Raw genomic sequence first — 12,565 nt, 5'->3', positions numbered from 1 at the left:
CAGCATGCATTGCACAACTGGTTATTCAGATCTTCCTCAACAAGGCAGCCTGCAATCTTCCCCAGTCTACTCAAGGTTGGGGACAAGACTGGTTTTTTTGAGGTGTGATGCCAGAGTTGGGTTCCCAGGCCAGAGCTGAAAGCACAGCAGTCTTTGTTGTTTTTATTCCACAGGTATAGAACCCTCTAGTTACTAGAGTCTAGTAGTTACTTGATGACATTTGAAGGTCAGAAGTCAAGCACATCTTGTACTAGAGATCAAATGCAGCATTTAACCCTCACTGCTACAGGGGAGATAAGGAGCAGACGGATTTATAAGTGCCAGGACTTGAAAATCTTGGCTAAGCTCTGCTACTATCCTTGCAGCTTTGTCTTAATAGGTGGTGCAACTCAGAATTTGAGGGGTGGCACTGTAGGCATTCCCTGTTGAAAGTTGGAGCCTGTCCTGAGGATCTCTTAAGTAGTGAACTCTCAGCACAGGAGCCAACTCCTAGGCGCTGAGGTCCCTTTGCGCTCCTCCCAAGTTGATGGGCATTGCCATTCAAATGGTGGGCATGTGCTGCATCATGTGATCAATTAGGGCTTACCTGAGCCCCCCACAATATTTTAGTCAAGTTGTCACCCCTGGCTCTCAGGAAGTGTTCCTGTGGTAGAGCACATGCTATGCATGCAAGAGGTCCCTGGTTCAATCGTTGCGAATTCACATTGGGCTGGGAAAACACTTTGTCCTCAAACTCTGAGGAGCCGCTGCCAGTAGTGTAGACCAGTACAGTGGTACCTTGGGTTACATACGCTTCAGGTTACAGACTCCACTAACCCAGAAATAGTACCTCAGGTTAAGAACTTTGCTTCAGCATGAGAACAGAAATTGCACGGCGGTGGTGCAGCAGCAGTGGGAGGCCCCATTAGCTAAAGTGGTGCTTCAGGTTAAGAACAGAACTCCAGAACGAATTGAGTTCTTAACCCGAGGTACCACTGTACTGTGCAAGGTGGCCCAACGGCCTGAGTCAATACAAGGCCGCTTTCTCCTGTTGCATTTTTTTTTCCTGGGGGAAAGACGAGACGACCAAAGGCCCTATATAAATTGGAGAGTTGGGCAGGATACACCCTACGAATTCCACCACGTGGCTCAGAGTCCTCAGCAGGGGAAGCAGCGTCTTCGGAGAACTCTGACCGCACCACGCGCACCCGCCCGGGATGCCTCGGCGGGAGATGCGCACGCGCGAAACATTCAGCGGCCCTCTCGCGAATGAGCCGTAGCGGACGTGCGGTTCCAGGACTCGGTTGGAATTTTGGAACGTTATTGTGGTGTCCGGCACCATGGCAACCCCGTTGCCCTCTTCTCTCCCCACTCCCCCGCTGCCGCTAGGCATCATGGGAAGCGAAACGCCCCTGCTTTATCCATGGAGCCTCACGGCTCCTTCTCAGAGACCTGCCCTAGCGGAGCCCCGCCTCCTCGCCGTCGGAGAGCCAATGAGAGAGACGAAGGCTGCCCGTTGGCCTCGGCTTCCCGGCGGCCGGCGCGTTCGAAACGGCCAATCGCTGCTCGGAGAGGCGAATTTAAATCGTGAATGGCGGAAGGGCTCGGCAGAGTTTCCTCCAGATCGGGAAAAAAGGTGAGTCCGGTTTATTTGCCTCCAGGCGGCTCGCGGTGTCGCTGCTGTGGCCCCTGGAGCTTCTCCGCACCCGCCTGGCTTCCCTCGATCTCCTCGCCGCCTGTAGGGCTTTTTCCTGCCCCCCCATCTCCGCGCGTGGCCCGGGTGGGGCTGCCCACCCTGCACGGGGAGCTTCCGGGGGCCGGCGGGCTGGGTGGTTGGGCGGTGCAGTAGACCACGACGAGATAGAAAGAAGGTACCCCTGCCACTCTTTTTAGTGCTGCTGTTGAAAACGGCTGGGGTCGCAAGTCATCTTATAAAAGCGGTGCACCCTTTCAGGAAACCTCCGGGGGTCGTAAAGTACGAAGAAACTTCCTTGTTGCTACGTCGTTTCCCCACTTAGATGCAGAACCTGTGTCTGGGCTGTTGTACTTCAGACTTCAGGTGGAGGCTCCCATGGGTCGATGCTGTTGCATGGGGCGCAGAGTCGGGGAGTTCCTTTGCATTTAGAAAAGTAAATTTTGATGGGAAGGGGGTGCAATATGGCCCTTCTTGAAAAACGCAGCTTTCTGTATAGAGGAGCATTCAAACGTGTGAGCCTCCTTCTGATCCAAATTTAGACTTGCTAGCTTAGGGCTGGGCCAAACTGACTGGGAATGGGGAATAACACGTGTGCTCACCCAACCCTACTGCACATGTGTATTGCATGGTCTCTGTTGGCCTTTTGTTTGCAGCTGCTAACTTGTTTTACGTCCCCTTTCTGGCTTTATCCACACAGCGCCCTATTCACATGGCACAGTTCCTGTTTGAGAGTGACTTGCACGGGCTGTTGAAGCTAGATGCCCCTATTCCCAATGTCCCTCCTGCCCGATGGCAGCGCAAAGCCAAGGAGGCTGCTGCCGCCAGCTCTGGACATACCCCAGATGCTACAGCTCCTTCACCCATGAAGCCAGCTAACAGACCTCACAGCACAAGCAAGACCCCCTCCAAGACACCAGGTAAGACTCCTGTTGTACAGTGGTGCCTCGCAAGACGAAATTAATCCATTCCGCGAGTCTCTTCATCTTGCGGTTTTTTCGTCTTGCGAAGCACGGCTATTAGCGGCTTAGCGGCTTTAAGAAAAAGGAAACAAACTCGCAAGATGTTTCGTCTTGCAAAGCAAGCCCATAGGGAAATTCGTCTTGCGGAACGACTCAAAAAACGGAAAACTCTTTCGTCTTGCGAGGCATTCGTCTTGCGAGGTACCACTGTATCTTATGAGGGTGAGGACACATCTTAATGTTTGAGGCTATGGGTTGACCTAGCATATGTCAGCTTGTCTTGTGGTTTTCTCCCAACTAGATCTTGGGAGTGGCAGATCCACTACATCCCTTGATCGCACTGTGGAATAGTCACAGAAGTACTCCTTTCTATTAATCAAATCTTATCTATCAATAGAGGCAATAGATTTTTTGCTGTTTCTCCATCTTGTAGGCAAGTCTGGTTCTAAAGCACAAAACACTCCAAACAAAACTGGAGGGGACAGATACATTCCTAATCGCAGCGCTATGCAAATGGATGTGGCCAGCTTCCTCTTGACAAAAGAGGAGTCTTCTGATGATACCCCCACCAAGAAGGTGAGTTTGTGATATTAAAGAACAACTGTTCCTCGTGCAAGCCATATAGAAATGGTGCAGGGAGATATTGACACCTAATAATTGGCCAAGAAGGCTTCCTGACAGTAGGTTAGTAGCTGTAAAGAGTCAGCTGCTTAATGAGACATGTGATAATATAATACATGCTAGATTTCTGAAACCCAGCCATTATACAGGCCATTTTGCTCTTATTAGCTACAAAATCAAGATGACCAGTACACAATCCTAGGCTGTCATTTATGGGTAGCTAAGTAAATAACTCAAGCTATGTGATACAGGGCAGGAGAGCCTATTTCAGCCTAAAGATTGGATTTGAACTTGCCCACATTTCCAGGGGTTGCTTTCTAGCAGTAGGAAGGGCAAACCAAACAAATTCCACAAGATGCATGTGCCTCTTCTCTCCCTTGTCACAGGCAGGTAGCACACATGTATGCTTGCACCTCTGCTAGCTCTTTAGATAGGATCTCTTAAGTTCATGCAGAGAGATTGTATATCCAATCTTAGTGTTAAGCATCACATCAAAGATCAGAGTTTTTAGGTAAAAGGTAGCATTTCTCCTCATCCTCCCCTCCAGTGCCAGTGAAGGTGGATGGAAATGCTGCCCTTTACTCTCCAATCTTAGGATGGTGGTGTTTAGTGGATAAAATTACAGAAGATTGACAAATCTTCACCTGCTTCCTGCTTTACAGTATATTGGCTTGTGTGGGTGACGATGAGGTAAGATGTTGTTATATTTGCATACATATATATGCCATACAAACCTTCCAGCTCTGATTTGGCTCTTGTTGCTCATGTCAGCCTGCAGGCATATAATTGCTTAGCTGCCTATACTGTAAGAGCAAGGGAGCTGGGAACCTTTGGCCTTCCAGATGTTATGGGACTCAAAACTCCCATAAGTCCCTGCCAGCATGGCATGTGGCTAGGGCTGATGGGAATTTGAGATCAGCAACATCTGGAGGGATAATAAGTTTTCCATTCCTGTTGTATGACAGACTACTAATTCATTTTTATTTTTTTAATGGGACTGCTTTTCCAACCCAAGGAGCATCAGAAGGCCTGGGCAATGAACCTGAATGGCTTTGATGTAGAAGAGGCAAAAATCCTGCGACTGAGTGGAAAGCCTCAGAATGCCCCTGAAGGTAGGACCAGATGCTTTCCTTGTGGGTGAAAGACACTTTAAGGTATTTTTGTTGCTTAGTCGTGTCCGACTCTTCGTGACCCCATGAACCAGAGCACGCCAGACACTCCTGTCTTCCATTGCCTCCTGCAGTTTGGTCAAACTCATTTTAGTAGCTTCGAGAACACTGTCCAACCATCTCGTCCTCTGTTGTCCCCTTCTCCTTGTGCCTGCCCTCACTTTCCCAACATCAGGGTCTTTTTAGATGGTAGAAATAGCAAGGATTCTAAAGGGGTGCCCTAAATGGCTTTGGCCCAGTATACCTAAAGGAGCGTCTCCACTGCCATCATTCTGCCCGGACACTGAGATTCAGCTCCCAGGGCCTTCTTGGTGGTGGCGCCCATCCCGTGGAAAGCCCTCCCACCAGATGTCAAGGAAATAAACAACCATCTGACTTTTAGAAGACATCTGAAGGCAACCCTGTTTAGGGAAGTTTTTAATGTTTGATGTTTTATTGTGTTTTTAATGTTCTGTTGGGAGCCGCCCAGAGTAGCTGAGGAAACCCAGCCAGATGGGTGGGATATAAATAAAAAATTATTATTATTATTACTATTTTATTATGCTATGGTGGTGCTTCCTGATAATCTAGTTCATGCGGATGGCACCCTCGCCCTGCTATGCTGTGACTTCAGAGTGAGAATTGTTCAAGGCAATTATGCCTTCCTGAGTGGTAGGAAAGTAGTATTGCCAGTCTGCAGCCTAGCAGTGACTCCGGTTTATAGGCTGCCACTTGTGTAATTCTGTATTATGCTAGTAAAACAAGGTGGTTTGCTTGCATTTTGTTCAAGCTATTAGGATTGTGCTGGTTCGGGTCACCAACCAGAACCCATAGTCTTTCACATGAAACAGCAGCAGGGAAGTCCTTTCTTGAATTAGGGTTGATGCAGTGCGCTCTTGTACATGTTTATTTGGAGGTTCCATTTTCCTCAGTGGAGCTCTCTCCTACATATGTATGCAAAGGGTTGCACCCTTAGCTTGAAAGAGCAGCATACCTCAAGTGCAGTGCCTGTGAGGAGGAAGCTTCTCTTGCAGATGGTTTGATCTGTTCATGGTGTGGTGGTGGCCTACTGCAGTTGCTTTGCATTTTGACAGAATTAGCTGAAAACCCAGATGTGTTAGAAGACTTATTAGGCCTATCAGCAGCTGGGGTAAATGAGTTGAAACTAGATCTATGTCAACTACAGTGGAAGCAAATACATGGTTGACTTTGGTTTGGGCTGCGTAATCATGGTCACTCTTCCCCACCCCAGGATACCAGAACAATCTCAAAGTGCTCTACAGCCAGAAGAACACACCAGGCTCCTCTCGGAAGAATGGTAGATATATAGCCTCCATGTCAGACCGGATTCTGGACGCCCCAGACATCCGCAACGACTACTGTAAGTAGCTACAGTGCTTGTATTTTATAGGATCCCTGTCGGTTCTGCAATGATGTAACATGTTGCAGAAGACTTATGCCTCCATGTGGCATTTGCCTTGGCTACTGTGGGTGGAGAGGGAGGGGTTGTTAGAGGAATCAGAGCCATGTCAGGCCTTACAATGGGGGGTGGGGAGGTGTGCAGAGGAAGAAGGGGCTAGTGGCGATTCATCTATTGTTTTAGATCTGAACCTCATCGACTGGAGCGCCCTCAACTTCCTGGCTGTGGCTCTGGATAAAACAGTGTATCTGTGGAACTACGAGTCCCGAGAAATAATCCAGCTCATGCAGATGGAACACCCAGATGACTACATCTCCTCCGTGTCTTGGATCAAAGAGGGAAACTACCTTGCAATTGGCACAAGTAACGCAGAGGTTCAGGTAGGGGTTATGCCTCTTTAATGACTTGATTAAGCATTGTTGACTACTTGCCAAGGGGCATGGTTTACAGAGATACTCATGATCTGTACCAGAAGTTCATAGAATCTTAAGAGTTGGGAGGGACCCAAGGGTCATCTAGTCCAACCCCCTGCAATGCAGAAATCTGTGTTATGTGGTTACTCTTTGGGGCCACGAGCTACCAGCAGGTACCCGGCAGGTTGTGGGAACTACTGAAGTGTGGGTATGTTCGTGGTTGAGGCATGACTGAGCCTCCTTGAGGCATGACTTCGAGGGCTATGGCTTGGTTGCATTTCTCCAATTGATTTTAAATGGTTTCGGCAAAGTGGGCTTGTCTTGGTATATACTCTTCTCCATTTCCAACCCCCCTGGCAATACTCGAGTTTAGCCAGATGGTTGCACTAATTATTGTCTGTGGTGATTCTAGTTATGGGACATCCAGCAGAAGAAGCGTCTACGAAACATGGTCAGTCACTCATCCCGTGTGAGCTCCCTGAGCTGGAACAGCCACATTCTATCCAGGTATGGCCCAAATCCCAGACAAAGGGATTCATGAGAGCATTACTTGCTTAGGCTCAGCCTATCTGCAGGACTGTATTCTTCTATACAAACCTGGCTATGCTCTGAGATCTTTGAGGGAGGCCCTTCTGTCACGCCACCCTCACAAGCATGCTTGGTGGTGGTGCGGGGGGGGGGGGGGGCTTCTTGATGGCTGCTTGCAGACTTTGGAGCCCCCTTCCTAGAGAGGCCAGACCTGGCTCCCTCCTTGTCCTTCTGCTGGCAGGTGAAGACTTTTACTCCAGTAGGCTTCTGAGAACTGACTGTTTTTTAGGAAAGGGCTTTTAATAGTATTGTTGTTTCTACTAGTTTAAAAAAAAATATGTTTATGTAGTTTAATATTATTGTTTAATTTCCATTTATTATCTTTTATGCGTGTATCACTTTATTGTCTTTATTCATGCTTGAGGCCTGGTTCTGGGGGGAAAGGCAGGATATAAATATAACAGCAGTACAGCAAAACCGCCTTCTCTGGAACTTTTTTTTCTTTCCTAAGAGGTGATATTGGTTGTCCTTAGCACTTGTTTGGGTTTATATACTAAATCTTAGGCCTCTCTTAACAGTGGGTCACGGACCGGTCACATTCATCATCATGATGTTCGTGTGGCAGAGCACCATGTGGCAACACTTGCTGGCCATACGCAAGAAGTGTGTGGGCTCAAGTGGTCACCTGATGGTCGCTATCTGGCCAGTGGAGGAAATGATAACCTGGTAAATGTCTGGCCAAGCATCCAAGGGGATAGTGGATCATTTCAGCCTGTGCAGACTTTCACGCAGCATCAAGGAGCTGTTAAGGTAAGTAGTTCTTTATGTAGGAGGCACTTGGCATGTTGCTGGCAATAGGGAAGATTAACCTAAGACACCTTTCTTCTAGGCTGTAGCTTGGAGTCCATGGCAGTCCAATGTGCTGGCAACAGGAGGTGGAACAAGTGACCGGCATATAAGGATCTGGAGTGTGTGCTCGGGTACCTGCCTCAATACAGTGGATGCACAGTCTCAGGTAGGTTCACCTAGTATTCTCAATGGAAAATAAAGAGCAGTTCAGCATTGGATACTAAGCTGATGCTCAGTCTCTTCAATTTATACATGAGCATGTATTTGGGCTCTTGGTACTCACTGTTTTATGTCTGACAGGTGTGTGCAGTACTTTGGTCTACAAACTACAAAGAACTTGTGTCTGGTCATGGCTTTGCCCAGAACCAGCTCGTGGTATGGAAATACCCATCCATGTCCAAGGTCACAGAGTTAAAAGGTGAGTTCAGATAGATGGTATGGAAATGGCTGAAGTACCAGATTTAGCCAACTTCTAATTTGTGGGTATTGCTGCCTTCATATAATGGAAACAGCCACACATGCATTGTTCCTTCCACTTGTCTGCTGGAAATGGCATACCTTTGTTTTTAATATTCCCCAGGTCACACAGCTAGAGTGCTAAGCCTGACTATGAGTCCAGATGGGTCCACAGTGGCATCAGCAGCAGCAGATGAAACACTGAGGCTCTGGCGGTGTTTTGAGCTGGACCCAGCCCGTAAGAAGGAGAAAGACAGCAGCACCAAGAGTAGCATTATCCATCAAGGCATCCGCTGAGCCCACTCTCTAACCTATTGCTTTGTGTACAGAATTTTAAACAATTTAATAAATATTTCACTCTCACTTAAGAAATGGGGTTGGTGCATGGGGTTGATATCTAGGATAGGATAAAAGCAACAGACTGATATATCAAAGTGGATTTAATTGTTGCTGGCTATCTGGCCTGTATCATTTGTAATAAACCAAATAAACTACTGATGGAAGACCAGAGTGCTTATCTTAAATCTAGTGTTTCTGATGTTTCCCAAGAGAATATGCAGCCCTAGCCTATACAGACAACAGATACACAAAGTATGAGGTGTGGTGAAAATGAGGCTTTTAATGTTTTGAAGTAAACAAATGATAAGGTATCTAGTACTGTGCATCAAGGTGTATGGAAATAGTCATGAGCAATTATCATCTTGGGTGTAGCTAAGGTGCCCATCAGTAGCTGGGCTACTGACAGTGATACAACATGCACTTTCTACCAAGGGCTGTTTAATTCCTTATAGGGCTAAGAAGTGGCTACAAAAGCACTTATGGGGGCTGTAAGACCTTATTGTGGCAGAATAGTTGGATCAAGCTACTCTGATAATCTGGTTTCTAGATTGTATTCTTGTTCAAATGCTTGCAGTATATATTCTTTCTCCCATACAAATACTGTTCTTATCAATTAAAAAAGGATCCTTGCTGCTGTGTACTCAAACTTTGTAAGATTTGAGGATAAACAGTGTATGGTGAAATGTATACATAGCGCTATATAATACTTGGTGATTGAATCCTATTGGATTCAACCACCATCTCTTTAGATTCCCCACCCACACCCAAAAGCTTAAAACTATTTAATAGAGTAGCAGGAAGTATAAACTGTTTGATATGTGCACATAGCTGAAGATAGGAAACATGGGCCACTTAGCTAGAATCAATATCAGAAAGTAGGGAGGGCAACGGGCTACCTTTGTTGTGCACTTTATAGGATTGGGTATTGGAAGGAGGTTGTGCTTCTGGGCCTGGGATGATAGTAACTAAGAATGCCTGTATTTTACTGTGAAAAAGCTGTAGCTGAATTAGTGGAAGGCAGTTTACTACCAGGAACTGAGCTGTGCAGGCAGGCCCTGTCAGTGAGGAATGTTTCTGTCTGCCTCATTCCCTTTACAATTTTCCCCCATCCCCAACTATAGACCAAGGAAGTAGATGCATCCATGAAGTTTTAAAGTCCTTGTGCATCTCTCTTTACAGCATATTTTAATACATGTAACCTGTCACTTCCAGCATATAAACAGATGAGATAATGATTAAATCCAGAGGATGGGTTCCAGCTCTATGGTAGAGAATCTGTTTTGCATGCACTGGTGCTGGGTTCAACTCCTGCCATCTCTAGCTAGGGCCTGTCTGAAACCACAGAGAGCCACTGCTGGTCAGTGTATATCAGTGGTTCACAATTGGTGGCTTGTGGATGATATGAGGGTCCGCAGCTCCATTCGCGTAACAAAAACTACCAGAGATATCAAAATTTTCAATGGTAGGGGGTCCATGACTTGGCTTTTGAAAAACAAGGGATCTGCAGTACTTGGCTAATTGGAAATCACTGGTGTAGATAATGGTTTGATTAAAATCGTCACAACTGGGTAGCTTCTTATACTTTAAAAGCTAATTTAGGTGCCCCCTCACAGTGTGATCCTATACACATCAGCTACACACAGTTCTTTTTAAATAGGACTTGCTGCCATAGCCTACCTACAAGCAGGAACACTTGCAGGATATCTGCAACTAAACTTCCTGTTGTATTTTAGGAGGTATATAGTATTTGAAATCTGTAGATTATCTCAAAAGGTTCCTTCTGCCAATGATTCCATGAAATACAGAATGGCTCTCTGTCACAACTTCAGATGGTAAGAGAAGCTAACATCAGAAACGGGAATTTGCTTCTGCGGCCTTATCTAAATTGGGATGGACAGCAGTCTCTTGTTCTGTTTCTGAGATATGAAAACTAGGGCTTGTGCATATTATTGACTAATTAAAATAGGTAACCACATTGACCCCTACAGATGCTCTTTGTCATGGAGAACTCGTTACCTGTAATGAAGGAATAGTACAGGAGTAGCGTCTGTTGCTGTTATGCCCTGGAATGGGCAGCCTTAAGTCAGAACTTGTGTTCCAAGTTCTGGCTTGGTAGAAAGTCTGAGCCACACAGGCTGCTGTGGTTAGTAGAACTTAAATGTTCTAGATAAAAGGCAACATCAAATAATTGTTGGTTCAGCTGTACTGCTGCCTTCCAGTTAAACTCATCTGGCCAAATTGGGGCTGCAGTTAAAACTGAGGATGTTTTCTTTAACTTCACTAAGAGGAAGACTTTTTGCAAACGAAACAGTTGTTATATAAAACTAGTGCTTTGTTTCTGATCCTAAACAAGACTTGAAGCAACTACTAAAGTTTGGAGTGGCTGTTCTAAAACAACTACAGAAGCATGGTGCTTCCATAAGGACTATTAACAAGAAGACATACTATCCAAAATGTTTACACTTGTCAAATTTCAGTAAGCTGCTGTGAGCACTTGCGTCAAGATAGGATACATATGTTGAGCAGTAAATGCTGTTGCCTGTTCAGTAGCGAGCACATGAGAACAGCCTATAGTTTTTAATCATAAGACCACGGAGCTCATTATCCCATATTTGCGAATAGACTGGGCAAGGCCAAACAGTTCCAATAGAAAGCCATACAGGTAAAGTCTCATTTGGAATACACTGTCCCATCTTCATTTCATTAAAGTAAAGGGACCCCTGACCGTTAGGTGTAGTCATGGACGACTCTGGGGTTGCGGTGCTCATCTCGCTTTACTGGCTGAGGGAGCCAGCGTACAGCTTCCAGGTCATGTGGCCAGCATGACTAAGCTGCTTCTGGCGAACCAGAGCAGCACACAGAAATGGTGTTTACCTTTCCGCTGGAGCGGTACCTATTTATCTACTTGCACTGCATGCTTTTGAACTGCTAGGCTGGCAGGAGCAGGGACCAAGCAACGGGAGCTCACCCCATCGCGGGGATTCGAACCGCCGACCTTCTGCTCAGCAAGCCGTAGGCTCTGTGGTTTAACCCACAGCGCCACCCGTGTCCCTCCTTCATTTCATTACTCCTGCATTATTAGTAACCAGGTGTTAAACCACAGCAAAAGAACAGCAATAACAGGCATGCATAGTAGAATAAGCATCTTTTACTATTGCTGAGTAGTATATCCCTAAATTCCCTTGCATCATAATAAAATACTAATTCAGAACAGTGGTGTAAATGTAGAATGCTGTCATAAGCATTAGTTGAAAGTTTCTCACACATGCACTGAAGGAAGGAGGCAGGACACAGCAAGGGATCAGCAGTGGAGAGATTTAAGTGTTACAAAACCTTGTAATTTAATCTAACAATAAACTTTGCTTAAAAGTTTTTAAAACAGGACCATCCTATCTGAAAACTGGCTAAAATAGCTGGTGGTAAAAGCTGTAGTAGTACATCTAGCATTGCTTATGGCACATAATCCAGGTTATGTGTTAGTCTAGCCCTAGCACTGAGGTAGAGAGAGACACCTACGTAACCAAGTCACTCTGCAAGATTTATTCCAACAAAATATGCATTCTGCCATGCCTTGGATTATTCTATCCAGCAACACTTGTAGCCACATTTAGCACTATCTATAGGATACTGCACAGATCAAAGATCTGCCATTGTTGGGCAGTTCTAACACAGGCCTATTTTGGGTGTGACACACAGTAGCAACAGCAGCGCCACTTTTCAGGCTACAGGCAAATAGCACCAACGAATAGGGCTTCTTTAGGCACAGGATATTTCGCAGCAGCTGGAGCTTGGGCAAGAACATAAATCAGTAAAAAACAGAAAGGCAGCTGGCCTAAAACTTTCCATGTAAGGAAAGGAGAATAAGCATTCAGCCTGGCAGGGAGAAAAGAAAGGAGCCTAAGAAACAAATGCACAAAAGCTTTGAGCAAAGTTAGCTTTGCTCAAGTCGTGGTCCTCTAGCAGAAGGCATCTGAGGCATGACACTACACTGGGCAAGCCAGAACGTGGCCACTACAATACTTCATAGGTTTTTGATCTGAATTTTTCAGTTATACCCACTCCTTAAACTAACCCCAACTAAGGCACAAGGTAACTGAAGGGGAGCACCTCATTGGAACTGAATGTCAACATCTGTTTTATAGTCAATATGGCCCATG

General features: G+C 46.0%; 1 protein-coding gene across 3 annotated transcripts; it reads left to right on the top strand.

Moving 5' to 3' along the window:
* The first annotated feature begins 1,419 nt into the window (after nucleotides 1–1,419).
* On the top strand, nucleotides 1,420–8,577 carry CDC20 (cell division cycle 20). 3 transcript variants are annotated; one of them, XM_082228868.1, is made up of 11 exons: nucleotides 1,420–1,615; nucleotides 2,373–2,592; nucleotides 3,068–3,210; nucleotides 4,271–4,367; nucleotides 5,656–5,784; nucleotides 6,007–6,203; nucleotides 6,649–6,743; nucleotides 7,343–7,574; nucleotides 7,654–7,779; nucleotides 7,914–8,031; nucleotides 8,194–8,577. In XM_082228868.1, the coding sequence occupies exons 1-11, from the start codon at nucleotides 1,571–1,573 to the stop codon at nucleotides 8,364–8,366; spliced, it is 1,575 nt and encodes a 524-aa protein (XP_082084994.1). In that variant the 5' UTR covers nucleotides 1,420–1,570; the 3' UTR covers nucleotides 8,367–8,577. The 3 variants fall into 3 exon arrangements, with proteins under 3 accessions (XP_082084994.1, XP_082084995.1, XP_082084996.1); XM_082228869.1 differs by lacking the exon at nucleotides 1,420–1,615 and adding an exon at nucleotides 1,694–1,717; XM_082228870.1 differs by lacking the exon at nucleotides 1,420–1,615 and adding an exon at nucleotides 1,827–1,850.
* The last annotated feature ends 3,988 nt before the right edge of the window (nucleotides 8,578–12,565 follow it).

The sequence above is a fragment of the Podarcis vaucheri genome (genome assembly GCF_965113315.1).
Source record: "Podarcis vaucheri genome assembly, chromosome: 6".
Taxonomy (NCBI): Eukaryota; Metazoa; Chordata; class Lepidosauria; order Squamata; family Lacertidae; genus Podarcis; species Podarcis vaucheri.
The sequence above is the reverse complement of the archived record's forward strand: the minus strand, read 5'-3'. Positions and strand labels throughout refer to the sequence as shown.

Coding starts and splice junctions, on each gene's coding strand:
- CDC20 (XM_082228868.1), top strand. CDS start 1,571: ATGGCGGAAGGGCTCGGCAGAGTTTCCTCCAGATCGGGAAAAAAG. Junction 5,785..6,006: donor AGACATCCGCAACGACTACT/GTAAGTAGCTAC, acceptor CTATTGTTTTAG/ATCTGAACCTCATCGACTGG. Junction 6,744..7,342: donor AACAGCCACATTCTATCCAG/GTATGGCCCAAA, acceptor CTCTCTTAACAG/TGGGTCACGGACCGGTCACA.